The 27,808-nt window shown below is 41.7% G+C and overlaps 2 protein-coding genes across 2 annotated transcripts; one reads left to right on the top strand and one right to left on the bottom strand.

The window, feature by feature from the left end:
* Positions 1–2,109: 2,109 nt before the first annotated feature.
* On the bottom strand, positions 2,110–14,684 carry LOC143338931 (G protein-activated inward rectifier potassium channel 1-like). The gene is made up of 3 exons (XM_076759824.1): positions 13,595–14,684; positions 5,543–5,759; positions 2,110–5,170 (listed from the first exon to the last, which is right to left on the bottom strand). The coding sequence occupies exons 1-3, from the start codon at positions 14,261–14,263 to the stop codon at positions 4,497–4,499; spliced, it is 1,560 nt and encodes a 519-aa protein (XP_076615939.1). The 5' UTR covers positions 14,264–14,684; the 3' UTR covers positions 2,110–4,496.
* Positions 14,685–17,790: 3,106 nt separating this feature from the next.
* Positions 17,791–27,085, top strand: LOC143338930 (zinc finger protein 281-like). The gene is made up of 7 exons (XM_076759823.1): positions 17,791–17,905; positions 20,240–20,764; positions 20,923–21,036; positions 21,125–21,248; positions 22,069–22,152; positions 22,241–22,359; positions 22,784–27,085. The coding sequence occupies exons 2-7, from the start codon at positions 20,312–20,314 to the stop codon at positions 24,410–24,412; spliced, it is 2,523 nt and encodes an 840-aa protein (XP_076615938.1). The 5' UTR covers positions 17,791–17,905; positions 20,240–20,311; the 3' UTR covers positions 24,413–27,085.
* Positions 27,086–27,808: the final 723 nt, after the last annotated feature.

The following is a 27,808-nucleotide window of genomic DNA, read 5'->3' on the forward strand; positions in this document are numbered from 1 at the left end:
TGTCAGAATCAAAATACAACGGTCCTCACAACCCAGATGATCTCTCAATTCACAAAGCTAATGGCGCTGTGCTACAGAGAAGGGACAATTTTTGTGCTCATTGACTATGGATGAGCATCTGGTCAATGTGGATGTGTCATCTGATTGCTGTGCTCCTCCTGAGCGTCTTGCTGTGTTTCCCTATGCACAAAGATAAACATGCAGACATGCAGAGCCCACAGAGTCACGCTCTGCAGCCACATCTGCCTCTGTGGTAGCATACAAATGCAGCTTTAGACTATACATGACAATGCACTCTTGTGAACACGAAGGAGCCCAGCAGCTGGAAATGGGGCTTTTCAATGTGAGCAGAGATCACACTGATTATTAATGATTTTGTACTGTTTAGATTGGCAAAGAGGTCTCTTTTAAGTGTAGAAAAATAATAAATAATTCAACGCTATCAACATCAGATCGCTGTTGATGCTGGTGTAGTTGCTGGGCTTCATACAGTACAGTCAATATTAGTACACCCAGGTGATTTAATGCAACACAGCTGCATGTTGTACTATTAGTGTGACAGAAAGTTTATTGGGATCTGCAGTCTGTTAAGTGGAAATGAATGTAGCCTTAGATATTTAGTATGGCCTCCGGCATTGTTAAACATATGCAGTGGTACAAAGTACTAAAATATTATACTTAATTTTTGTATACTTGTACTCCACTACAGCTCAAGAGGAAATATTGTATATAGTACTCTGTTACCTTATAGAGTTGCATTATCCAACAATAGATACAGTACCTAAAGAACTAACTAAATAACATTTAAATGCTGCTTACATTATCAAATTATTATTATTATTATCAAAATTATTATCAATAATGAAATCATTATTGATAATACAATAATATATAGTAAAATGACAGCAGCCATTCTACTCCATAATGATACTTTTTCTTTCAATTCTTCAGTACATTTTACTGAATGAGCCCTGTCAGTGTATATATTATATTATTCAAGCATTATTTCTGATGTATATGTAAACAGTAATGTTGTAGCTGGTTGAGGTGGTTTAATGGACTATCCTTTATTTTCTATTTCAACCACTTGTTTTCTCTTCAAATGCAGTTTTTATGGACACAGATTCCTCAAGAAATAAATACATGAAGACACCCTAATGTTAAACCCTTTTTCAATCTGTAATGTAAATATTTATTTCAGTTATTCTAAGGACTTTTTGGTTTGGCGAGGTCTCACCCATCTCAGGGAAATGTTACAACCTGATTCAGACATGAAATTAGCTACAAATGTTTTATCTGTTTTCATGATGTAATGACCTTCATTGCACCAAAGGAAGTGCAAATGAAGTGAAAATTAGATCAATCCATTTCCCAAGTATAATTTAATGACAGAGGAATGAGCAAAACAGATTTTGCTTTCCAGCTGAATCCATCATGATACAGCATTATGTCTGTGTGAAGAATGGTCTGTGAGTTATTCGTCCCCCCATCATTTATCTGAGTTAATTCTATCTTAAGCTGGACAGAGGTCATTTTGTACTGTCAACGAGTTACATAATCAAATATCTGTTTTGTTCTATTCTTTGCAGTCTGACTAATTAGCTCTGGACATCCTCAGATGTGTAATGTAGACACAATCAAGGCAAAATGAACTAAGTACCACCGATCTGGCTGGTAAAAAGCATGACTTCTGTCAGCCTTGGGAATCTGCATTAATTAGCTGAAGCTGCAGCCGGTGAAGAAGGTTAGTGCTTTGATTTCAAGTGAGCAGAGGAGGGAGTGAAGTACATTAACCTACCAGCTGGGGTTTAAATGCCAACAGAGGGTTTTGTCTGGAGTTGACTCTCAACTCTTGCCCTCCTGAAATTTGCTTCAAAATAGAAATAACTCGCATTCAAATATAAGGCTTCAGTGATTGATGGCTGTTGGTTTAACCACCACAGCAGGTGACGCATGAGCCGCTGATGCATTTGCAGGCTGAACCCCTGAGGGTGTTGAAATGTTGAACACAGTCAGCAAATACATGGCTGGAATCCCACAGAAAAGGTGATGCAGCATTTTTTAGATGGAACATGATTAACGCACTTGCAGACACACTTTTTTCATTTCAATTATTTATTATTTAGCAGTTGCAATATTAAGTATTATCTGACTTTTCTATTAGCAATAATACATGTGTCCCCTGATGTCAGCATCCAATGATTTGCTTTACATTTTAATAAATCAGTTCATTGATGAAACAAAGTCCATAGTCCAAAATTGATCTGTGATTACATTTTGTCACCCATGCATATAATGGGTCAATGCAAACACGGCAACAAGAGGTAAAAATAGTTAAAATTGTACAGTAGTAAACATATTTCAAATGAGCATTCAAATAAACAAATATTCATAACAAGTGATAAATAAATAAAGTGTATTAACCTGACCTGTGTAGCAGGGTTCTTATGATTTTTTTTTTTTTTTTTTTTTTTACCCAGATCTGGTTTATTGACCTTTTGCTAACCCCCGTCCACTGATGTTAATGTTGTTATGCCTGTCAAGCTTTCATTCTCACACAGCACATGTGCAGTTTACAATGAGAGCAGTGGCAGATTCACCACTCAAAATTCTTAGTTATTTTCAAATCAATGGGTGCTTCATTGTACACAGAGGTAGACAAAGCAGGTTTCTAGCCAACAACCACTGATCGTGCCGGTTGTGCGTTAGCTAGCCAATCAAGCTAATGCTAGCTCCATGAGGTGTTTGAAAACTCAGTATCCACTGATTATTTTTAATGTTTCAAGCTGCCTCTTTTTAAAATGATAACTGAATATTCACTCGATGGCTACACATGATATTATGCTAAAAAACTGAGGCTAAAGCCTAAAGGCCCCACTTTCAAAGTCATCCTCAGCAGCTGATAGGAAGAAGACAGCATGGAAATAAAGAATTAGCATTGTGATTGTGTCGCAGTGTAGACCAAGTTGGGCCGAGCATCTGAAGTGGGATAAGGATTACATTACAAGGAAAGAGGCTTTTAGGATGAGGACTACTTTGGCTAACATAACACTGCATATCTTGGGTAATGTTGGCTGGAAATGCTAGAGTGTAAACTTTTCCAAATCAAATGAAGAGCCACACTTCACTTCACTTAGCTATATGCTCCGTTCCACACAGAGACAGACATGCTAACATTTGCAGTTTACTTCAGACAATATAAACGCACAGTTTAATCTATTGCTCACAGTTTAGTTCTGGTGTTTTTGGTTTTGTAAAAATTCAAAGAAAGACACCACAATCCATCCTCTTTCACTGCAGAGTATCACTCTTATGGAGACCAGCTGCTGGAAGTGAACCAATCGCGCGACATTGCCTCTGACGATGATGACCTGGTGTCTCAGTTGTCCCGGTTCCAAGATGAGTGTCCCATGAGTGTCCCAATAATAAATAATAATTGTCCCCCATCGAGATGTAAAGCCTATAGTGTGTACATAAGTGCATTCATGTGGCCATGCATGAACGTGCAGTTCACTTACGGGTCTGGGTTTGAAAATATGAAAATATGGTCACCCTCCCTCCAGTACCTCTTACTCAATGTTTGCAAGCACGGGAGTCACTTGCTCATTAGCAAACATTGTGGGAATATTGTAAACAAGCTGCACATTCTCCTACAGATTACATGACATTGTGCCAAACAACAGTTTGTCTTTGTTTCTTTCTGTAATCCTCAAGGCCAGGAGCATAGAAATGAGGCATCCTAGAAAGTACAATAACGATCTTCTCATTCACAGACATGTGGCCCAGCAGATAAACACTAATTTCCTGACCAACTATGCATTGCTGTCTTTCAGCAAAATCCTTTGTAGCCACCAGGCGAAATTCGGTCCTGCATTGCTCGGAATCCCACAGTGCCTTGCAAAGCGATGTACTCATGTGCCTTTTAAAATGAATGGGGCCAAACTTTGCATAGTGTTGCATCACTTTCAGTTGTTCTTTACCCTTACTACAGCCCCATGCACACTGCGGATAATGTGAAGAAATCCAAAGCTTGAGCAACCTGCTGCAAGTTACACCTGCTAAGCTATGATTGGACAGTAGCTGTTCAGGGGTGAGGTTTAGCAAATGGTCAGTTTGGGTCAGTCTTCAACATGACTGCCACTTTGGTGCTTATTTAATTGACAAAGGTGTGGTTGTTTGAGATATTAAAGTTTTTGATGCAACTCTAAGAACAAAAGTGAAAGAAACAAGCACAGGGGCAGAAGTGTTAGAAGTCAGTGGGGGGCACAGATGGTGATCTATCAAAAATGACTCACAGTATGAGCGGATGGATGGCTTATTGGTGTTGTCCTTCTATTTGTGGCAACGGACAACTTAGTAGAGAGCCCGTAAGTAAATGTAAAATACTGGACAAAATCCGCAGAAAAAAATAAAACTTATATCACAGTAGTCTTTATTTATATGCAATGCCCATCGAGCCTGATTCAATTGTTAGTCTTAAAGGTAGTCTGCAGAAGTCAGCGGTCAGCATTCATTCTCCGCAGTTTCGGGGGCAGATTATCCTCTGGCCGACTCCCGACAAAGGGGATCTGGACTGGTGTTGGGGTTGCAGCAGCAATGGTGCTAATGGCTGCTGGCAGTCTGTGTTTCTCCAGCTCACCCTCCTCAGGATCTCCATCCAAGGACAACAGCTGGACCTGCTCCTCCAGCTGTCCTTGCCTCGCTACCGGGATGGAGCTGGACCTCAGCCTCTGAATACTTAGCGGAAGGTCTCCTGTACTGGAGGCCTTCCCCCCAGGCAAGGCTGGCCCCATCTTCAGCCCCCTCCAGAGGAGCTCCTCCTTGGTGGAGCTCATGCGCTGGAGTTTACTGGGCAGCCTGGAGGCTTGGTCCTCAACGTGGTCTGCATAGTCGGCTGACAGGAGCCTTTCCCTGCGGCCTCCGCGGCCTCCGTTACCCAACAGAGGGGAGGAGGGGGTGGGCGCAACAGGCAAGGGGTTTGGTGACGTCAACAAGGACTTCTCCTCCTGCTCTTTTACGCTGTAGGGAGGTGTAGGGACCTCAAAAGTGTTGTGGAACTGAGAGTAGTCAACTCTGAAGAAACCCTCCTCCAGTGACATGACAGGGAGGAAACGATGGCCCCACAGGACTTCGTCTTCAGTGTAAGATGTCCTTGCCTGGCATGTCATACCTACAATGGAGAGAAGAGACAGACATGTAGAGAAATATTTCAAATACAGATACAGAACTTGTGACATTATGAAGAAAACTGTCGTAAGCGGAATGTTAAATGAAAGTGGACAGACAGCAAGACAGGGAGCAGCAATGAAAAGTGGAGAAGTGCTTCAGGGAAAACAGAGACAGATATGGAAAAACAGACAGAAGAGCTTGTGCCATTGAATAATTAAAGACCATGAAATTAAACATTCTGTTAAATATTTTATTTTAGAATACTGAGAAATGCTCTATGCCACAGGGTAATAGACGATGAAACGGATGATTAGGGAAAGGGAAGCTTATTTTAAAAAAACATACATATACAAAATTAATCATTTGCTCTAACCAGTGGTCTCCACGATGCCCTCTAGGATGACAACAATCTCAAACTGCTCGTTCATGAGTGAGCGCTGCGACAGATCAAAGAACGGGCTCTTGGTGTTGATCTCGTGGCAGATGGTGAGAGGCGATACCAAGAAGAGCTGGTCTGCCCCTGTCCCAAATCCCACGTCCAGTTCACACTGGTCCAGGGGCAGGAACTCGCCCTCTGGGGTCTGCCGAGACTGGAAACACAAACAATCCGGACACATTATGTTTACATTTCTACTTCTGAGTGATAATTCAGGATAATTCTTCAACTTTCTTCCCCAACAATAACAATGGTCATTTGAATCTTATTGGCAAGTGAACACCTAATTGTTCAGTTAGAAGTTTTTAGAAGTCAGTTTTTCATCTCACTTGACTTTTAACATCAGAATTTGACTGGCTGAGCATTAGCAGCATAAATACAAATATTGGACAGTTTGATTTGGTATTGGATTTGATGGACACAGAAAATAAATAAGCCACATACATTCAAATGTCTGCCATAAATTTCATGTCCATGGGCGGTAACTGACATTATAGGAAATACACTTATTCACTTTATTGCAAAGAATTAGGGCAGAAGATTTATACGACTCTAATATCTGTAGACTGGATTAGTAGCTACAGCCAGCAGTCAGTTAGCTTAGCTTAGCATAAGGACTGGAAACAGGGGGAACTTAAGAGTGTGGATAATGTATCTACCCTTAACCCTAAACAGTGTTAAAGAATAGTTAAACTTTTACTTGAAGTATTGAGAGTTAGAGGAGAGTATTAATAGCACTCTCTTATCTGTGTGGCAAATATAAAGCCCCTGTGAGCAGCTGATTAGCTTAGCTATGAGCTAGCTGGAATCCCTCCAAAATTCAAGGCACTGGAAAAAAAAAAAAAAAAAAAAAGTAAAAGGTTTTATCCACATGGCTTCAGCAGTTTTATGACCTTGAGGATAACTGGTGTGCAGTCTAGGAGTCCACTCCACCAGCCAGAACAGTTCTCATGTTATCTCTGTTGGATAATAAATGCCACTTTAGTGGACATTTTTCATCTAGAACTCCTTACGGCTACTGTATACCTATGTATTTTTTTGCAGGTGTAACTGTGATGGGATTCGAAGCAGTGTTAAAGGTACCATGAAATAGTTTGGAAAAGCAATTTTCCTCTGTGATTTGACATGGTTGCACATGACACAGGATGCAGGAGTGGGAGTTAAAATGGGGTGGGGAGCACAAAAGCAGGCGGGACAAAGCCTGCAAACTAGAAGTGATCATAGTTGTTCAGGATTGCTTCCATCATCCTCAATTAGGGCTCTGACCTACTGCTTTTGGGCTTAGTTTGCTTGACAGACCTGCATGTTTTGTAAAATGGGAAGTGGTGGCTGACTGTCCCCAAAAATCTATGATGACATTTTATTGGATGGAATATTTATTTGCCTCTGAGAGCTGGATGAATCAACAAAAAACTCTCTTGACACTTTTGGCAGAGACATGTATAGATTTTGATATACAAATAAAGGACAGAAGGAATATTTTGACATATTTTTTGCCGTAGAGTGACAGTCATTGGAACACTTCACCCAGGAGAGACAACAACACTAAAAAGGTGCTCTTTGGACCTTGATGTTGTTCTCTATGCCCTTACTGGCAGACGTGACAGGTGAAGGTGAGAATAAGGATGTAAAAAGAAGCAGCAGTCTCCCACATCTGTCAGACAACATGAGCACTGGTAACATCTACTGTTTGGGACACTTAGCAGTAATCTTTTACTCTCAATGCCAGCATATTAGAGTACTTAAAAACTCTCTGTAACAGCCTGGCCTCTGAGAAAAGTATCATTAGATTATGAGGAAGACACTAGTGCTTGCTCTTGAGAAGCTCAATCAAATAAAGTCCTCTTTTAGCTGTTAAATTAAAACATGGGATTAGGGAGAGGGCTCTCTGTGAGCTTATAAAACCTCTTTTACTGTCGTTTGCAAGTCTCTTACTCGTTGATTCATCAAGAGTGAATGATTTACAAAAGAAAAGGTATTTGTTTCACCCTGAACGTCGGAGATAAAAACCCGGCAACAACCCATATAGACCACTATCAACACGAGTAAACAGAAAAGCAAAACAATGCAAATGTGTTACTTAAACTGAGTTACATTCTGCCATGGCGAAATTCAGATAGTTCTCTCTGTCATCTCATGTTAACTTGTACGCAGCGTAGTCTCCCTGGCCCTTTGAGTGAGGAGCCACTTGGTCGACAGATGGCAAACAGGCTGTCATTTGTATTCACAGTGATGTGGAGGACAGAAGGGTGTGACATTTCACAGGAAGACGTCTGTGCCCACAGATCCCTGCCTCGCCTTGGTGAGGGAAAGTGTCGCCCATCATGCTGTACCAATGATGGACGCTCCCGGAATATGCAGACGGGGAGTCTATGTTGTATGCATGTCTACTGAAGTTAAATCAGGGTAAAACACTCTGAGAGCAAGAAGGTGAAATAAAATACTACTACTAACTTTGTTTTGGCATTTTGTCAGAGTAAAGGATGTCAAAGTAAAAGATGTCAAATACGTAGTCACAGTTCCTTGTGGTTATAAAACGTCTCTTTTCAGTCTGAATCCCTGTATAGTGCTCACAACATGGTTTGTTGTTTTCTTGCTGTTAAATGCAGAGATTGATAGCACTCATTCCTGTACGATAAACATAAAGCTACAGCCAGCAGGCGGTTATCTTGGTTTAGCATAAAGACTGAGAACAGTGGGAAACAGCTAGCCTGGCTCTGTTCAAAGCTCACAAAATCCACCTAACAGCAAGTAAATTAGTGCATGTCGCAATATGTTAAACTGTTAAATGTACATTGAAATCCCTTTTTTCGGCAAAGTATTGTTTCTATTCCTGTCTTTTGTTCATATATGAAACATCCGTATTTTGAGTTGATTTGCTAATTGATGGTAGATCACGTTTCCCTTTGACGTTTTCATATAATTGAACTTTGTGAGCAGTGAAATTCAACAGTTTGTCAGCTGCCACCTCCACCTAAATCTTAATTTACCAGCTTCCTGCATCACCCTTCCACAGTTTCTCTTAGATTCAAATAACTGTAACTCTTGGGCAATTGATTTTTCCATATTGCTGTTGCCATCTCTGCTTCTGGAAAAGCTCCCTCCATCTCCTACAAGTAGAAAGAGCAGATGACATCATTTTTTAAAAAGCCTGTCGTGTTTATATATTAATTCATTTATTTCTCTCAGTCGTTTAAAAATGTAAATTGTCATTGAGACAGTGCAGGCAGGTGTCCCATTTGTCAGACACGCTCATGTAAGTCAATGAGACTGGAAACCAATTTCCTGGGAAGTCATATTTAAGCCATTCTAGTTATGAAAGTGAAGCAGCTATTTGTCAGATACTGTTCACAGCTCCATTGACGAGCGCCATAGTGTTGCAACAAAATTACACTTCTGCCAAGGAAGGAGCAACCTGCTCTACACTGAATAGTTTGAACAAGGTGAAAGCTTTGTGTGTTCTCTCACTGCTGCTAAACAGTCAGAGCCACAAGGGGGAAATTAATGGCCTTCAGAAGAGGACCTGATACAGTGAGAGTGCCTAATTTACTAAGCCACCTGAGATTCAGGTTGAGTGAACGCAGGCCCTGTCCCTGGTGACACGCTTCCTCTTTAGTGATGGTGTGTGTGTGAAGGGGTGTATGTGAAAGAGATGCACACAAACAGCGAAATTTAGACAGGTGTGTGTGTCAGTGCACATTTGTCCTTTTTGTGTGTCGTTAATGCAACTGTGGATTTGTGTGCGGCACATATGTCCACGTGCGTCCAGCTGGGTCCTTTGAGCTTTTGGGCTGGACATCAAACATAATGCTCCCAAAGACGTCACGTCTGAGCTGCCATCCCCGGACCCTGGGCGGCAGCATTAAAGCTAATTCAACTGTCAGTCAGTTTGTCCCTTCTTCTTCTCTCTTTCTCCTCCTCTCTCTGCTTGTCCTTCAGAGTTAGACGGTGGCAGATGTGGGGAGTCATGCTGACATGTCTGCCTGCCTGTATAGCTAAACACTTGCATCCATGCCTGTCTGTCTGCTACTACTAGCCCTTATCACTCATCTCCTGCTGTGGACCAACCTACTGAGACGAGCTTCTGTTGACATTGACGTGCACCACCCAGCTGTCACTCTCTCCCTCTGTCTCTGTCTTTTTGTTTGCCACATTGCTGCTGTTTTCCGCTTCTTTCTGTCTTGTCTGAGTACTTTTGTCTTGCTAAGATGAGTCCTTCATGCAATGCTGGCAAACTAGATGCAAACATGTATCTTTATTTTAATATCGTATTCTGCCAATGCTGTAGGGGTCACTGCACAACTGCATTCTACTGGTTTATTAATGAAAGCAGCATTAATATTCATGGTAATTCACGGACAGTTACCTTTTTTTTTTTTAAGTTAATGCATTATGGATATCGAAGAAATGCACAGTCCTGCCAAGGAAAAATGCTCCCACTTGGTGGCGTAAATTCCAAAATCAGTGACCCTTGACACAACATTTCTAAGTGCAATTAAAATAGTTTCAATTATGAAATATAACTCACACTTAGAGCAACAGATCTTCCCTGTTCTTTTGACTAGAGTTACTTTTACATCTGTTGTGTCAGAGCCATGATGTCAGGCATGTCAGTGCCTTTTAGCAGGTATCATTTAATGGAAAGATCATTGACTCCAAAAAGTCTCACTGACAGGTGTTTAGGATCATAATCAAAGCACTCCCACACACTGTCGATCATTTTATAGAGCTGCGAAGGGGGGGTGGGGAGCTATTTCTGGCTCCCCTGGTTCTGGAGGTAAAAGTATTTTATTTTTCCCAAAACAGTCTTACAAAAGAGTAAAAACTGTGAAAATACCTTGTTCTACAAAAAAAAGTTACAAGCCTGTGTACACAAAAAGTTTGGGATATAATTCAATGAAAACTCCAAAGGTGCATTTCTGCACGTTAAAGCTTACATTTTACTTTGTGCAGCACCAACAGTGGTGGAAAGCTAATCATTATGCTCTGACTGGCTTCTTTTCCGTAGCAGTGGCTGAGGCTTGTGGGTGTTGTAGTACATAGATCTGTCCACTATGCCAAAGTTAAATATGCAAGACTTTCAAAATAAAGCTTCCTGATAAACATTTCAGGTGACGGTCCCAGACTGGTCAGGTTTAGGCACCAAAATACTTGGTTAGGTTTAGGAAAGGATTATGATTTAGTTTAAAATAACTGCTTTCATAAAACATCAACATTGACTATAAGTTTAACATGAGATTCGAGACCCCTGTCTCCTGAGTGAAAGTCCTGTGTTGGACCCACCCACCTATCCCAGCTACCTCCATACGTGGACATGGACATGGACATGGACATGTCATGAAAAAATAATTACATTTGTGTCCATGTATAGGAATCTATAGATTAAATTCTGTGACTATTTCACTAATGCATATGGGCTGCATATACATGTAAACATAGCGTGGGTAAAACCCACCAATCAGAGGGCACCAGCAGCACCAGTATGCATGCTGGAAGGTGATAAAAGTGGCTGACAGTGAGTGGGATTTTTTAGTTCTTACAAAATATTTCATAAAAGCTGACACCAATGTTTATAGCTAATGGAAAGATACCGCCAATGTGAGTCTTTAGACAACAGCCTGACATTGCAGCTCCCTGGAACATTATGTAAAACTGTGAACAAAATAAAACTGAAAAGATGTCCATGAAACATAATGAAACTGAATGAGATAAAAGTGAACCTCCAAAGCACATTTTGATTGTTTGCTGTTTGTCCTCTGGGCATGATTGATGGCACACGACTGTGATGCTTTTAAGGAGATAATCAGTTAAATCCTAAATGTCACACACAAATAGCTTTGGCTTGGAAAAAAAAAAAAAAAAAACAATTTAATGATCATCTGAAAAGATCATCATTTACTGGCAGAAATCCCAGATTAAGATCGTGGCTTAACCCTAATTAACTGATCTGTGAAGACAGCCGAGGATTGTTCCACTAAAAAAATCAGACAAACAGATGGGTGAGACCACTTCTAACAACAAACACTCTCTAGTTTGTTTTCCAGTAATTACATTAGACTCGGGCAGGTTTATTTACTTAAAAAAAAAAGAAGTAAGAGTAAGGCACAGTGTCCCAAAAGCACTGAGTCTCCATGATGTACCTACTCTGCAACAATACTGCAGCAGTTCTTGCAGCTTGTTCTGCTTTTACTGTTGTGAATCAGATCTGCTGAAACTACCAGTGTTACACTCCACGTCCACTGGGCCTTAAGGTATCAAATAAAGACCATGATCTAAATTTATCCCAACCATTCTCCTTGTGGCTCCATAAAAAGAGCCAATTCTACTTGGGAGATGTCTGTAGTATTGGCACAATCATTATGCAGACAAATCTGACCAAGGTCAAACATGACAGCATGTCCCATGGGTGAAGATCCTCCTGCTTTCACTCTGTTTGAACAGAATGAAAGTGTCTTAAACAACCATGGCATAACATTAAACTCTCTCATTGGAAAGCTGATATAGCATTTGTGACTCAGTGATGCTGTGTTGATTAATTGTAATTAACGCAGCATATTTTCCTTTGCCTTTCCAGGCTACTAATTAAGGAGTGAATGACAATAAAATGAACTAAAACACATTCCAGGGAGATCTGAAACATTAGCGATAATCACTTATTAAATGATGGCTTTTCATGAGTTCAGCTGAGTGACTTTTATTCCTCTAATGGACACAATTTTGTGTTTTTTACTCTCTCTCTTACTAAAAATGACAGAGACTGAACAGAAGGCATTGTTTTAAATGGTATTATATGCCTCTGTGCAACACAAAGCATAAAGTATAATCATATTATTGACCTAATGGTGATACTAACATGCCAGGAGCTTTCTGGTGACTCTCCCTTGAGGTTCAGAAATGAAACTGTCACTTATGAGCGTCACACTACTCTGCAGAGATGACTCTCCCTGTCACAGCAAAGCACTGCTGTCCTTCAGATATCTAAAGATGTTTGGACTGACGAAAATTAGATTTCATTTGGGAGACATGCCTGCTTACAGTGAAGAAGAGCATGTACCAAAAACACACAATTGTCAAAAAATCTAATTATATGTGATGAATTGTGGTGCAGGAACATGGACATGCTGGAACAAAATTTAGACATTGTAGAAAATAATTAAATCAAAGTGCTGTCCTGCTATCGGTCAGAAATTCTGTAGAGAACAGAAGAAAAAAACTACCAGGTGTTATTTCAAAAATGTGGCGATTGATCGTTCAGTTATGAAGTTGTATGGCACAAAATGCTTTCCTCTTCTCTTTTATCAGCTGCTTTCATCCCTCCTGCACTGACACCAGCGTCACATCATTATCAGCGTGCAGTGCTTCATTTTAGTGGCATTTTATCTTTAGTCAAGAGTACAGGAATTGGCTCAATTGACCTTTTAGTCAATCTGTAGTTTCCCACCTACTGTCCCCTGGGGGCCCATTCATCTCCTCTGCTGACAGTTAAAGCAGAGGCAGAATTTAAGATATACAGACCACTGACAGCCACTCTGCTGACTGACGGGGGACAATTTGTGAGGACCCTCACTGTACCAGGAAACACACTCTGCAGCTGAGAAAAGAAGAGGGAGGACAGCAGCAACACAAAACTGAGTTCAGGGCAAATCGGGCACTGAAGAAGTTGCTGCAGGGGGTAAATGTAAATGGTCACCCATTAAAATATATCTTTTATGTCGGAGCCTCGTGTTAAAACCATAGCCTGCAAATCATAGAGACCCTCGGGGAATGCAATCAATTCTTAAGATGAATGGAAATTCAATGCATGACTTGGAAAGCACTCATAAAACATAATGGGCAATTTCAAAACAAATGAAGGGGCTGTCAATTAGTCTTGGCCTTGATAATGGCATTTCAAGACTTGAGATGGAGTGAGAGGCGAATCCTCACTGCGCCAAAGTGCGCCTACATGTGTGGTGATTATAACCTCAGCTGTTTTAACCTGTAGCCTACCTTGATGAGTTTGCACCTGATCTGCGCGGACACCATATGGCTGTTCCGCAGGTTCCCCACTCGGAACATGAGGCACAACTTGCCGTCCCGCTGCGAAATAACCGCGTCCTGGCTAAACATGAGCGTCTCTGCGCGCTTCTTCGGCTGCGACATCTTGATGAACATGCAGCCGATAAGAAAGGCGTCCACGATGGACCCTAGCAGCGACTGAAAGAGGAAAAGGATGATCCCCTCCGGACACTTCTCGGTGATGTAGCGGTAGCCGTAGCCGATGGTCGCCTCCGTCTCGATGAAGAACAGGAACGCGGAGGGAAAGTTGTACACGTTGGCGACGCACGGAGTGTAGGACGGGTCGTGGCCGCTGTGGCTCAGGTCGCCGCGGATGTAGGCGATCACCCACCACATAGAAGCCATGACCAGCCATGCAACCGTGTAAGTAAGGATGAAGATGAGCAGGTTCCAGCGCCACTTGAGATCCACTAACGTGGTGAAGAGATCGGAGATGTATCGGCTCGTCTCTCCGCCAAGGTTACCGTGCTGGACGTTGCAGCGGCCGTTCTTCTCCACAAACCGCTGCCTCTTTCTCTTCACCGGTGCGGAAAAAGTAATGCCCCGGTTGGTGTTGACCACCTGGTAGTCCTCGCCAAATTTCCTCCGTATGGCAGACATTGTATCAATCACCTACTTCTGACAAGCCGACAATACTTGTGAAGAATCAGGCTCTTTACGCAAGTTTGGTGCCCTCTGCCCAAAACCATGCAGTGACATTCAGCGCTCGGCTCGCATCCTGTGAGATGGAGATGCGCCTCTCTCCTGTAAATTAATCGTAAGTGAGCAGAGATTCTGCGCAATACATGATTCAGACTCGGTCCTTTACGCAAAGGAGGCTCCTGCAAGTGCCAACTTCTATCTCAGTTCTCATCCAGGGAGGAACAACAACGAGAAAAAAAATAAACATTCAAAATTAGATTTCTTAACAAAAGCTGTATTGAAATAGCTCGAAGGCTGTAGAGTCACTGAGGTGTTGCTACTCAATAAAGCTGTGTGTGTGAATAGCAGGCTACAGTGCGCACTTCTGCCTGAGGGAACACTCTCTGGTAGGAGTGACTTCAAATTAAAGATTGTGGACCAACTGCAGCAGGGTGGCAAATTTCCCTTTCTAGAGGGGTGGGGGGTGGGGGGGAGCTGATGAGGGGTTACAGAGAGGGAAATGGGTTTTTTTGGCCTGTGCCCAAACAGGTAAAAGCAGCAGAGCGAGCAAACAATATAACAGTAAAATTCAACCGTGGGCACCCTTATAGTCTTTCCCCACGTACACATTACTTTGAAATTTGTTTCCTGTTGCCTAATTACCTCTGTCTTGAGAACGGTGTACTATAAAATTGGTTATTTTATGGACATGTGGGCATGTGGTGGCTATTTGGTTCCCCCTACTGTTACTGCAGTGGAAGTGAACCTGAGATAATGCCAATAACTGTAGTGTGAACTGTATTATACACTACACAGAGTACTCTATGTGAAGGGACTGTTTCAGACAGATGGTGAAGAAATGTCTCAGAAAATATCTATTAGCACGCTTCACACCAAGTCCCTATGGGAATATTATCAAATTAATATGGTTGTTTGTTGTCGAAGCTATTCACACAAACAGAATATGGAATTATCGCTGTGCTCTTCTGGGGCTGAGCTCCATTCTGTGTATATTTCCAATAGACCAGTTGTAAGATTGTATCATACCTCTGTGTAAGCAGGTTATCACACACACACACACACGCAGGAATACCAGTTTGGAATGCATAGAGAATTTTGCAGCATTGTGATTTCCTCTGAAGCTGCATCATCATCACTTTTTCAATCAACTGAAAATAAAGCCATACGAAGATGAAAGCGGGGTAAAGAAGGAAGGAAACATCCCGGTGGACTTAGTCCTAGGCCAGCAGGACATGAAGCGTTCCACACAATGAGTCGGTGTGTAAATAAATGGCCATGAAAACAACACGAAAAACACTTTTGCTGGCTGAAGTTTTTGGATTTTGGACACAACGATGATGATTTTTGTATGAACAGAGACAGGATGAGGGCATTGAGCCGTGCCCACAAAGGAACAGAATGGCTATTCAGCTATGTGCTATTTTTAACCTCTGTACAGTAATGGGTGCCTGAGTTTGAAGTGGTTTTTTTTTTTTTTTTTCATTTTTATCAGAAATATGCTGTGATTCACTTAACAGATGTACTGTAGCCTACGTGATGAGTCTGCATACTTGTGAGTGAGAGTGAGCTGATGAGTCAACTCAAATGTCATGTCACATAACACAGTCACATTGAACTTGATTTTTTATTATTTGCTGTTCATCAGATGATCTCTTTATGGCTTTAAGCTTCTCAGAAACAACATTTTAACTAACATGCCACGAAGTCATGGCTGTAAGTCATTCAGCTGATGACTGGCAGTTGCAAGTTTATAATGAAAACCACATTTACTCCATTAATGATCAAAGATGAGATGGTTTGCACTAAGAGTGTTTTTGCTCTTGACGGAAAGAAAATGCTGTTAAGTGTGCTGTATGAACTGCAGAAATAAACCCAAACATTGTCTTGACCTTTTCTAATACTTACTTGTATTAAATATTGAATGAAGATGCACCTGTGGAAAAAGAAAAGCTTTCAAGGATTATTATGTGGTAATCGAAATAACCAGTTCTACCGAGCGGCAAATGTAGCGCCTCAACATTTAATAGGTAAAGACACTCTCGTCACTGTGAATCCATCGCACACCAACAGAATCTTTTCTACTGGAATGAATCAGATTCACTACACACCACTGCAAGAAAGTCTGAGCAGGTAATCAAACAGTAAGAGTCCTATTAGGAGGCCCCAGGGCAAAAAAAAAAAAAAAAAAAAAAAAAAGGGCTGCTATTGATCTCCACCATCCCCTTCAAATTAGGAATATGTACAGTGTGAAGATGATAAAAAAAAATAATAATAAAAAAAATAAGGTCTTAAAGGTAGATTTTGACACAGGGGTCTTCTACAATCTGTGGCCACAAGATAAGACCATAAAGCAGGATCCACTTTCACTGATGATGACAACAGTGGAGCAAAATCCCTGATGAAATTTGTTAAGAATCAAATGACCTAAAAATCAATTCACAGTCAAACTGTAGCTTTTTGTGCCCCTGGTAGTCTGGGGTTCCAGGGTTGCTGTCTGCTTTGCCCAGTTGGTAATCCAGTGCCGTATTTTTGTGTTTTGATGCACCGATCTGATAAACCAGATTGGTAGTGGCACAGATAGTGACCTTATTAAGTTCATCATGCAAGTGGCAGATGTGACCAGTCCACGTGACATAGAGTTTCTCATCCATGTCATTCTAAAAGTCATTGTTTCCACTACCATTCAGCCATGGCAGACCGCTGACTCAGATTTTAGTACCTGGCCTTGAGTTATCTGAGTGAAACAGAGCACTGGTATCAGAGTGATAATGGATATCAGCAGTAAAGATATTGGAGAGAAAAGTTGGATTGGTGCATCCATAAATTTGAGCATGTGAATCATATCTGTGTAAGCTTCAGTTCATTCGTTTTATTGGAGGTGATTGTACTGTGCTGCCCTGTGACAAACACCTTCAGAGGGACAAAAACATGAAAAAGAGCGTAATATCATTCATAGAAAATAAATCGAAAGACATACGATGTGAATTTCCCCTGGGGATGAATAAAGTATCTATCTATCTATCTATCTATCAATTTGGCATCAAGCTACATTGCATTTCAGTTTGGTTATTATATGGTTCAGCAAAACAGAGGCTATTCTTCCTACACACCATAATACAAATCCTCAGTGGGAAAACCCAGAAAAACAAACAAACAAAAATATAAATAACAAAGACAAACAACAATTAAACTTTACATGTAAGTAATACAACATTGCTAAGTATTTAGCAAGTAAGTAAATAAGAATAAATGCAAATGTCGTCCATCTTTTGGTGTCCTGAATTACATGCAAAGACGAAAGAGCTGCAGGACGCCATGTCTGTCTTCCTTGCAGTATCTGTCCATGTTAATGTGCTCGGTGTGTTTACATTACTATAGAGCTCAGGGCTGTCCGTGCTGTCGAGTGAGGCTCCCTCGAACCTCGGCAGCCTTCGCCTGTCTCCTCTCACGACCCGTCCGCTGCACCCATAATTCCCCGCGCCAAGACAAGATGGAAGAAAGCAGCGACCGCTGGAGAACAATGTTTTGGCAATAAAACCCCAAAGCGGCGAATACGGAGAGAATACAGACACGTTTGAAACCAACTGCGGTCATGTGTAGGTGAGTGGGACACTTAATCGTGTTTTACTCGTGGCGAAGGCTTTGGCTTTGTCGAGATTGACGCGACGGAATTGTCTGGCTCGGCGCAAACGGGAGATGCACTGAGACCCAGCATCATTGTTTCTGTTGCATGGGCCGTAATGCGGTTTTTCAGTCGGGGCAGCTAGCAGCTAACTAGCTAGCTCATGGCAGCTTGATTGTTATAAACACAGCTGCCTCGAAGCGTACAGTGTTGTTTAGCGCGGCCATTTGATCTGAAATCCACATGTACCGCAATCGACGAGGGATGTTTTGCTAGCTAAATGTTCTGGTGAGCATTATCCGCTTGTAATTACAGCTAAAGTTAGCTTTCAATAAATAGAGCGCCAGCGTTGCTCGCAACCAGACAGATTTGATTTCACGAGCGTCATCAAAGCCTGGGAATTGGAGAATGAGACATTTGTGCCGCTGACTCGACTTTAAAGCAAACTTGCCGTTTAATTTGACCTTATCGAATGTTATAATATTTTTGTCCCCTGATTAACTAATGCTATTTGATTTTAGTATGTGCCCACGTAAAATTGTCGTTTAAATAGTCAATATGTGCGATAATGGCATCAAATCATGGATCCTGTTTCAGCGTTAGCTAGCTTGATAGCAACGCTAGGTAATATGCTAAACGTGACGTTACATTGATCATAACAGACTAAATTAAACACTTACTTCCGACAAATGCGGGTTATTTCAGACCTCATAACTTTGAGTGTTGGTGAGACTTTACTTCAGTTACAGTTTGTGGTTTGTAGGACGTCTCGGCCGATTGTTTTGATTGAGGACGTAAAGATGCCTTGATTGTGTCTCATTGTGGCTAACCGGCTAGCTCACTGTGCTAACTAGCTTGCTAACTATTATGCATCACAAAAGCTCATCCGCTTTCTGTTGAACGCAGTGTCGCGTAGCCAAATGGTCGGCTGAGCTAGACTAAACAATAAATTCTCACTCCAGTCGCTCTTCTGTGCTTGTTCCACTAATGTTACATGTTGTAGTACTCACCCGACTGCGCCAGCTTAAAATAACTTGAAATGTCTAGCTGGATTTGACCCAAATATCGTTTGTTTTAGCCAAACGTAGTGAACCGATTAATTTGCCAGCATTGCAACCAATGCACCCAGCTTTGGCATTCACGTCGGGTTTTTCAGCTAAAGATGGTTAATGGTGTTGTCCAACATTGATCAAAGTTGGAAAACAGCAGGGATGTCTCACTAAAATCGATCAAGCTACGAATTTTATTTTGGCTACAATCCAAGTCACATGTGGTGCAAAATGTCGAGAGTAGAACAATACAGGATGTGGAGTAAATTTTTCAGAGGCAAATGAAATTTTTTTTTTCTGTCCCTTCTTACATCGAATAGAATATAAATGTTTTGATGTGATGCTTTCTTTTTTAAATCTTAAGTCTCATCATCAAATCCTCACATATCACAGATCATGGATATTATTCAAAATGTGTCTTGAGCTTTTTAAACCAGATTAAAAAAATTAAAATTCACCAAAATCAAGGCACACACTGCATAGTTTATCTTCTGTTAAAACCCTCTTTTACTATAGCATGAAAAGGATGTTATAGACTCATCTGGGTATTTAACTTTCATGCTCAGAGGGCTGACCTCATTTTTCTCCATTTGAGGTGCAAAAGGGAATTTAGTTGATGGTAATGGACTAACCTTACCATCTCTTTCAAATATACATGACATACTGAATGTAATGGTGTTTAAGCTTTGGTGTGTTAGTTAAGCAAACTGTGCCAAAAGTCTGGTGCTGTAGTTGAGATAGAGAAATGGAATTACCTTGATTTTGCGAGTAGTGTGTATGGTATATTTAGTGTTTCTGTATTGTCCTCGTCTATTCAGGTTCTGACTCATAATACATCATCACAATACATTATTAACAATATGTATCCTTTTAACTGTAGTATGCTCTATTGCAGACAGTTGCATAAAGTGAGATATTTATTTGATTTAGGGGTTTCTCATGACTTCTTTTTTCTCGCTGTAAATTAAATGCATTTTGTGCAGAGTGTTCATTAAGGTTTCCAGTTACTGTACCCAGTGTTTCCGTTGGGTAATGCCTGATAAATCCAATTATGTAATTAATGGGCGACTGAGAGGAAATTCAGAGATCAGTGTAGTGCGCTCAGGGTATACTTTGTAGACTCTGTAGGCAAGACTTTTAAGAGATGAGATGTTACAATATAGACTTACAACAAAATGTGACAGTTACTTTGGATTGTGTGCTTATGAATGTCTAAAATCATCACTTCTTATCATGACTTTTCATACCTCCTCTGTCTTTCAGGATATTCTTCTCCTGCATTCCTCTTTGAATTGATTGCCCTCCTTCTTCCCTGCACAAAGCGAAACCACCACCATGAGTATTATCCAAGACAAATTAGGCAATGAGTTTTTGCGCAACGGTGGCATGGACCCCAATTTTGCACCAGGTATGCTTATGTTCAGCCACCTGCCACCTGTCACCAGCTTTACGCGGCTGGCTTCCCAGTCCGTTATGAGCGAGCTTCCCCAGGAGATGATCCTGAAGAAAGAACGTGACTCGCCCCCAGACCACCAGGGCGCCACTGCTGTGAACACTGGGGGCTTCCTCCAGAGCATGGGCATTAAGCAGGAGCGGCTAAGTGAGCTGGATTACCGTATGCCCCTCTATGGCGGGGGTGGAGGAGTAGGAGTGAACTGTGCTGGAGGGGGCGCGGGGAAAAGTGGTACTGACATGCCGGACATGTCTTTCGGCAACCACCACCAAAATCACCAGAACATGCTCCTGCATGACCTCAGCCTCAGCAATGTTCGGTCACTTGGAGAACCGGTGAGAAGGGGTTGTGGTTTAAATACCTTTTTGAGTGATATATTGCTAATATCTTGCTGCACTCGACATGTTCATTTGCAGAGCAGAAATTGCAGCAACTGTAGCCTCTATTTGGCATTTATAGATTGTGGTATACTTACCTTGTTGTTTGTCTTTAGATGCCTGGAAGACCGGGTAAAGAGCCAAAAGAGTCCTCAGGTAGAAGAGGGCGGAGGAACAACGGGGATGGGCAGGGAGGCAAAGCACGAAGGAAACGCAACGATGCTGCGAAGGTTAATCATTTAGAAATATGTCACCAGAAGTGAACAGTATTTTACTGGTATTCTTGTACCACTTGTACTCATGATTTTGTCCTTGTAGGCCATGATGTTGGATGCAGATGGAGCCTGCCTGTCCCCCAGCTCAAAACCACATATCTGTGAGCACTGTAATGCAGCCTTCCGCAGCTCCTACCACTTGCGCAGACATGTGCTCATACACACAGGTGAGAGACTTTCGCTGCTTGTCAGTGCTTTACTTTTTCCTTAGACTCTCAGTATTTTCCTCGAAATTGTACATTTAAAGTATGTCTCGATTGAAATTTATTTTAACAAGCTAGATCCACTGCTGTACGGCATTGCTCACGTTGCTGAAAGGATCCCTTATGCTAAGAAAAATGTTAATTAATGTAAGATGCACACAGGATATGTCAGAAACAGAACATATTCAGCAGTGGGAGACGGTGTCTGTTCTCTCTGCTACATAAGAAGATCAATTTCAGGCATTAAATTAACTGCACTCTTCACTACCCTCCACTCTTACTAATCTCCTCTTCACCAAGAGTGCTCGGGGACGTATTTGAAACCAGACAATCGCTACAGCCAGTGGTGACTAAATGATTACTCATGTATTTCTGGACGTCTTAGTCATTACCTTTGCTGGGAAATCCTTGCTTGGTTCTTTGAACTTGAGCTAATAAATGATTTAAAGGAAAATTCATGTAGGATATTGGTACACAAGTTTTTCTTGTATAAAATATTTATTAATAATAATAATAATAATAATAATAATAATAATAATAATAATACTGTTCTGTACAGGCCCCACTGTGCTATTCTGAATATGCAATTTCTTGAACATATGTTAATGCATTGTTAGTGTGAGACCATTTGGAATGTGAGTCTTGTAGGTCTTAATTTGATGTATATTCATACACCAGGTGTTTGCCACAGTTTCATTGTCATTATGACCAAATGGTGAAGTTATGTGACAGGTTGGGTGTTAATTAATGTGGTGGACGGATGGTTGTACTGTTGATCGCACAGGTGAGAGGCCTTTCCGGTGCAGTCAGTGTAACATGAGCTTCATTCAGAAGTACCTGCTCCAGCGACACGAGAAGATCCACAGTGGTGAGTTTCTGTCTTTGGATATATAGCACACTGAAGTGTTTGGGAATGAGACACAAGCCCCTGACATGGTCGCCTCTGTCTTTTGCAGGAGAGAAGCCTTTTAGCTGTGACCAGTGTAACATGCGTTTTATCCAGAAGTACCATATGGAGCGACACAAAAGGACACACAGTGGCGAGAAGCCATATCGCTGCGATACCTGCCAACAAGTAGGCTACATTTAGTCTGCTTGCTAAGTAGCTTACCACTTTTTTGGCATTTAATTTTATGTATTATGCCAGATGGCTTTGTATATACTTTTAATGCCTTTAAACTGATCCTTTTATTATGTAGCGTGTTAAAGTCACATGCGTTTTCACCCTGAGCATGTGGTCAATTGTAAATTTTCAGGTTATGCTCTTCTCACACTTAAATCCCTTTTATAACGTCCTGTCTCAGTGGGATTAGTTGTGTCAGAAGAGGTCAGGGGATGTAATTTTCTCTCATGAAATTCAATGGTCATATAACCTAGCTGCTTACATCTACAGTATATATTCTGATATTTAAACAAAGGTATGGGATTTTAAACTACTTCTGTCCTAGAACTTAGCTTATATTTCTCTCTTTTTCTGTCACCCGTCTGTCCATTTTTAGTTTTTCTCAAGAACAGACCGGTTACTGAAGCACAAACGGACATGTGGAGAAGCCATAAAGAAGGGCCTGGACCCAAGCATGCTGGAGCTCAGCGAAGCAGAGCTAGGACATGGCAGCTATTCACTCACTCAGGGAAACTCTACCACCTCCGGACGCAAGAGGGCCAAGTCCAAAAACGGTGAGGGCGGTGAGCGCAAGAGGAAGAAGAATGCCTCGGCAGCAGCGGCAGCAGCCTCGTCCTCTGGGGGGATGGCCCGTGACCTGGGCCTGCAGGACTTCAGCATGGAGCACCCCTCAGGCTCTGGCCCCACCATGCAGGGAAGTACTCCCAAATTGGTCTTTAAAAAAGCTGGACGAAAAGGCCTGGACAAGGACCTCCTCTCTCTGGAAGACAGTGTTGATGGACAAAAGCGGTTGGGCCAGAAGCCCGGCTCCATGGATCACGTGGAGGGCTCTGGTCTCGATAATATGGGTCTACTCCAGGGCACTGGGGGCAACAAGCAGGGGCCGACCACCAGCAGCAACTACGATGATGCAATGCAGTTTGTGAAAAAGCGGCGCTACCTCCATGCAGTTAACAATGACTATGGAGCTGGCTCACTGCACATGGCATCCCAGGGCAGTAGTGTAATCCAGGGCTCCCTGGGACCGGAGCCCACATTGGCCATGCTGGACTCCTCACCTTTGGAGCTCAAGCCCGACAAGTCGGGAATTCCAGATGAGGTGCTGCAAAGCCTGCTAGATCATTATAGCCATAAGCCAGAGGGGACACACCACCATGACGTGACTTTCGACCTGTCAGACCACCCACACCACGTAGACCTCCAGCCGGCAGCCCCTGTTACCCCTGAGCTGGAGGATGACTCACCCAACGGTGGTGACAAGACCGCAGTGATGAGCGAGTACTCCAAGTTTCTCCTGCAGGCGCTGGAGCGCACCAGCCATAGTGGACCCTTCCCCAGCCTCGGCCCAACAGGGCCTTTCCCACTCCTGTCCAGCAGCTCCAGTCCCACGGGGCCCCTTTTCTCCGACAAACACGTGTACACCACATCCCCACTGGATTGTGGCTATCCTCCTGCTGTCTCCTCCCCACTGCCCATCGTCGCCCCCTCATCAACCTCCTCCTCATCCTCCTCCAAGTCCCACTATGGCATGCTTGTCGGCTCCCCCTCCCAGGCAGGCTACCACCTCAGTTTAGAACCTACTAGCCACCAGCAGCTGACTCCATCTCAGGAGCTGACCGAGCAGTTGGAGAAGCAACACTCCCCGGGCACCTTCAACCTACCTCCCCAGGACCTGACTGCCTCGGCAGAGGGCTCCAAGGGGCAGCAGCCCAAGGCTGGAGGGAGCGCTGCACCCACCAACGGCTCCAGCTACCCAGACCTGTCCCCACTGAACCCCCCTAAAGAAACCACGTATCAGATCGAGAACTTCGCCCAGGCCTTTGGCTCCCAGTTCAAGTCAGGGCGGCGGACCCCTCTGAGCTATGGCAGCGATCCTGGGTCAGAGGTTGACCACCGAATACGGACTCCAGTGTCAGAATTCTCAGGGTATACCAGTTTGTTAGCTGACGTCAGTGAGCCAGTGAGTACAGGATCAAAAACCCCGACAAGCCAAAGTTTCAGATAAGGGTCAAACGAGGTGAATCCAGCAGGGAGCTGTTCTGTTGCTGTCCATACAGTCCCTATACCCATCCTAATTTTTTTTTTCTTGTAGCAAAGATTTGTTTTTTAAACACTGCCATTAAATGTTGATACAAAAATGACCAGGGAGGGTCTTACATGGCCTCAAATGCAATTTTTTAAATATTCTCATTTTTATTATGTATTTAGTCACTCAATTTTTGTTTAAGAGTAGTGATTTTGATACGAACGTACAGTAGAATTAAATGTAATTTAAAACATTTAGAGGGTAGCTATGAACTTGCTTGATCTTTCTTCTTTTTTTTTTTTCCTGAACTCTTGTGTTTTACCAATCATCAAACCATTGTAAAGTAATAATGATTAATGTTGATAATTTCAATAATAATAACATTTGTGGCAGGGAAAGGCCCAGAATTCAAATGGCAAAAAAGTATATATTGTCTGTTACAAGAAACGTATTAACTCAGGAAAATAGGCAAAATTGTGTAATAAGACTTTGTATTATGAGATGCAATTAGCACAGTTTTTACAGGTGTACTTTGAGACTACAAAGCTTTGATTTTATGTGTTTTTTCTTTTTTCTTTTTTTTGTTTTATCTCGTCAGAACAACAACTTATAATACATGATCATGTTTGGTTTCTACTGCGTGTAGCTTCATTGAGATTATGGTACTGTTTTGTCAATGTGAAGACATCCACATTTCTTTTGAGAGCCACATGTGTACACGAGGTAGTAGAAATTGTAGTGGAGTACAGCCCACGGTGCGCACACGACATGTTCTGACGCGAAGAGGACGTTTGAACATGACTGACTGTTGCTTTGTCAGCAGAAAGGTTGATGAAGCCTGGCGAACCACGCGCTCCTCTGGTTGTCCCCCACCTGTGGCCAGTAGAATAGACACCGCTCAAAGTTCGACCCGATGCTGTTATGGCCGTCTCAAAATGCAATGAACGTCAGTCTGTGAGCTTTTCATCATGCTGTTGCTGAAGTGATTTCTCTTTTTTAAACAAGTCACCGCTTTTCTACTCCACTCTTTGCTGTTCCTTTTTGTGTCAGTGGAATCAAACAAGCACTTTTTTTAAACAAATCATCATTGGAAACAACAACAACCCATTCAATTTGCATATGTGATAAGTGATTATTATGCTAATGGTTATTAATATTATTTTAAGAGGAGAAAACTGTGAATGGGGGTTGGGAGGGAGGGAGGGATGGTGGGAGGGTGATTGGGAGGGAGGGAGGAAGGGGAGGGCGGGGTTATTGTTAAATGGGGTTTGATAGGGGTTGACTAGGCATGACCATGGGCATCTAAATGTATTTTGTTGCTTTTTCTCATGGGTAGAAGAGAGGGGGAGGGGGGCTTTCTCACGGTTTGTCGGGTGATGTTGTAAAAAGATGATTTGCCATAATTTTGTTATACAATATTTTGAGAGTACCTCTTTGTATTTAAGTGTTTTGAGAGACAGGCTGACATTGCTGGAACCCCTATATCTTTAAACCTCTGGGTATGTTGGATCCCCAAACCCTTTTATTTATTCTCCACTAGCCACAGAAGTCAGTAGCAGATACTTTTCGGCAAGTAATCACCGGACCTACACCCTTTCCCTCTACTTTTTTTAGGATTTTTTTTTTTTTTTTAACTTTTATTCCCACCGTTATTGGTAATTGCAAGAAACTGCTTCACTAACACAGTTAAGAAACAGAAAAGTTAAGTTATACCCACACCCCCTCTCCAAAATGCAGCCCTGCACTCACAAGAAAAGAGAAAAAAAAACAATGGCCTTCTTTGTCTTCCGTGGCTAAAGCCATTCTATCCCGGCAGCCAGGGTTGATATTTAATTTCGTTGATTTCCTGTGAGCCGAACACACCCACCCCCCCACCCCTCGCCCCCCCACCCCTTTCCTTTTCCTATGTCTGTGAGCTCCACAGCCAAGAGACTTTGAAGCTGCTCAGATCACAGGGAACAAAGACTGACCAGCCACCTCACTCCAAACACACACTATGCTTTTAAAGGAGAGAAAAAAAAAAGTGGGTGAGAGACGGAGGGAAAAAAAAGACAATAAGATTGACCTAAATATACCTCATATCACTAAAGCGTAAGAAAGCAGGGACATGCGTTTCTTGTATGTAGTGGAAATATTTGTAGTATAGGTTCGACATATTGTATAATCATTTAACACTGCCTGTGTTTACAATTATAGAGCAAGTGACTTGTCAAAATGCAAATGTATTATTTCTTTTTTTTTTCTGTAAAAAACATCCACGCCAAGTAGTGTTGCATTCTAGATGCCTCATAGAACATTCATTTTTCTCATGTTATATCCCTTATTTTTGTTACTTGCCATAATGTGTTTTGATATGATCTCTAGAAGGATATTGTTTACAAAAATGTACAAAAACACTAAAAACGTGTGTTCTCGGTTTTATTTTATTTTTTTTTATTTTATTTTATTTTTTTTCGAGTTTTTCTCCAGTATGCATGATAAAGACATTTTTGTATGGCTTTTTTTTCTGACTGTCACCTCAATACCAAATTTTGTAGCAGAAGCCTCCCCATTCCTTTGTCTTATTTGTTCTAGACCCCTTGTGATATGATTTCCCAGGCTGTACCTGTTATTGAGATGATGAACGGATTAGAGAAGCCAATAAAAAGTTTTTGTTACAAAAAAAGTGCATGGTGTGGGATTTTTCTTTCAAAATGCACTGAAAATGACTGATTCTCCCACATGACCAGAGGAAGGACATACTGGTAATTAGGTCTGCTGTATTACCCAGAAGAAAGTTTATTGAATATAACTTTAATTGACCAGGAAGAGGTGTCATATTAAAGCTTTCTTTCAGGAGTGTTATGCAGTATGTACAACAAAACAGGAAGCTGGTTATAAATGTGTTAAAATTTGAAGAAAATAAGGCATTTAAAACACATGAAGACCACATGGATTGTCATAAGACTGATTAACAAGGTAGCCTATAAAAACATTTGATGTAAAATATGTCAAAAGATAAATGCTTTTAATGAATTCTCCCATGAGCGGTCTAGGCTATTTCATACCATAAAACTTACCTGCAGAACACGCATCCAGTGTAGCTTGTTTCAAGCTGTAATGACTCTTAAGATTGGCCCTTTTCACACTGGCTTGCCTTTTACTTAAAAAGATAAATACATGAGTAAAATAAATGAATAAATAAATAATAGTAATAATGATAATAATTGTCCATTTGACTTGAAAAGTGACATCCCACATTTACTTGACGTTTTATTGCCAGGCGCCTTCGCGTATGTTGCGTTCAGGGACTGCTCGGAAGAACTTTATATGAGCCAAATACGAAACTAAGAATATTTTATGTTATTTTCTTTACTGCTGAAAAAAAGATTAAAA

This window comes from Chaetodon auriga, chromosome 20 (assembly GCF_051107435.1).
Source record: "Chaetodon auriga isolate fChaAug3 chromosome 20, fChaAug3.hap1, whole genome shotgun sequence".
NCBI lineage: Eukaryota > Metazoa > Chordata > Actinopteri > Chaetodontiformes > Chaetodontidae > Chaetodon > Chaetodon auriga.

What these genes read in the sequence shown, in the direction of transcription:
- LOC143338931 (XM_076759824.1), bottom strand. Translation starts at nt 14,263, where the DNA reads ATGTCTGCCATACGGAGGAAATTTGGCGAGGACTACCAGGTGGTCAAC. An exon ending in TCAGGTGCAAACTCATCAAG is followed by an intron (nt 5,760 to 13,594) that starts GTAGGCTACAGG and finishes TTGTGTTTCCAG; the next exon opens with TCTCGGCAGACCCCAGAGGG. An exon ending in GGGCATCGTGGAGACCACTG is followed by an intron (nt 5,171 to 5,542) that starts GTTAGAGCAAAT and finishes TCTCCATTGTAG; the next exon opens with GTATGACATGCCAGGCAAGG.
- LOC143338930 (XM_076759823.1), top strand. Translation starts at nt 20,312, where the DNA reads ATGAGTATTATCCAAGACAAATTAGGCAATGAGTTTTTGCGCAACGGT. An exon ending in AACGCAACGATGCTGCGAAG is followed by an intron (nt 21,037 to 21,124) that starts GTTAATCATTTA and finishes TTGTCCTTGTAG; the next exon opens with GCCATGATGTTGGATGCAGA. An exon ending in ACACGAGAAGATCCACAGTG is followed by an intron (nt 22,153 to 22,240) that starts GTGAGTTTCTGT and finishes TGTCTTTTGCAG; the next exon opens with GAGAGAAGCCTTTTAGCTGT.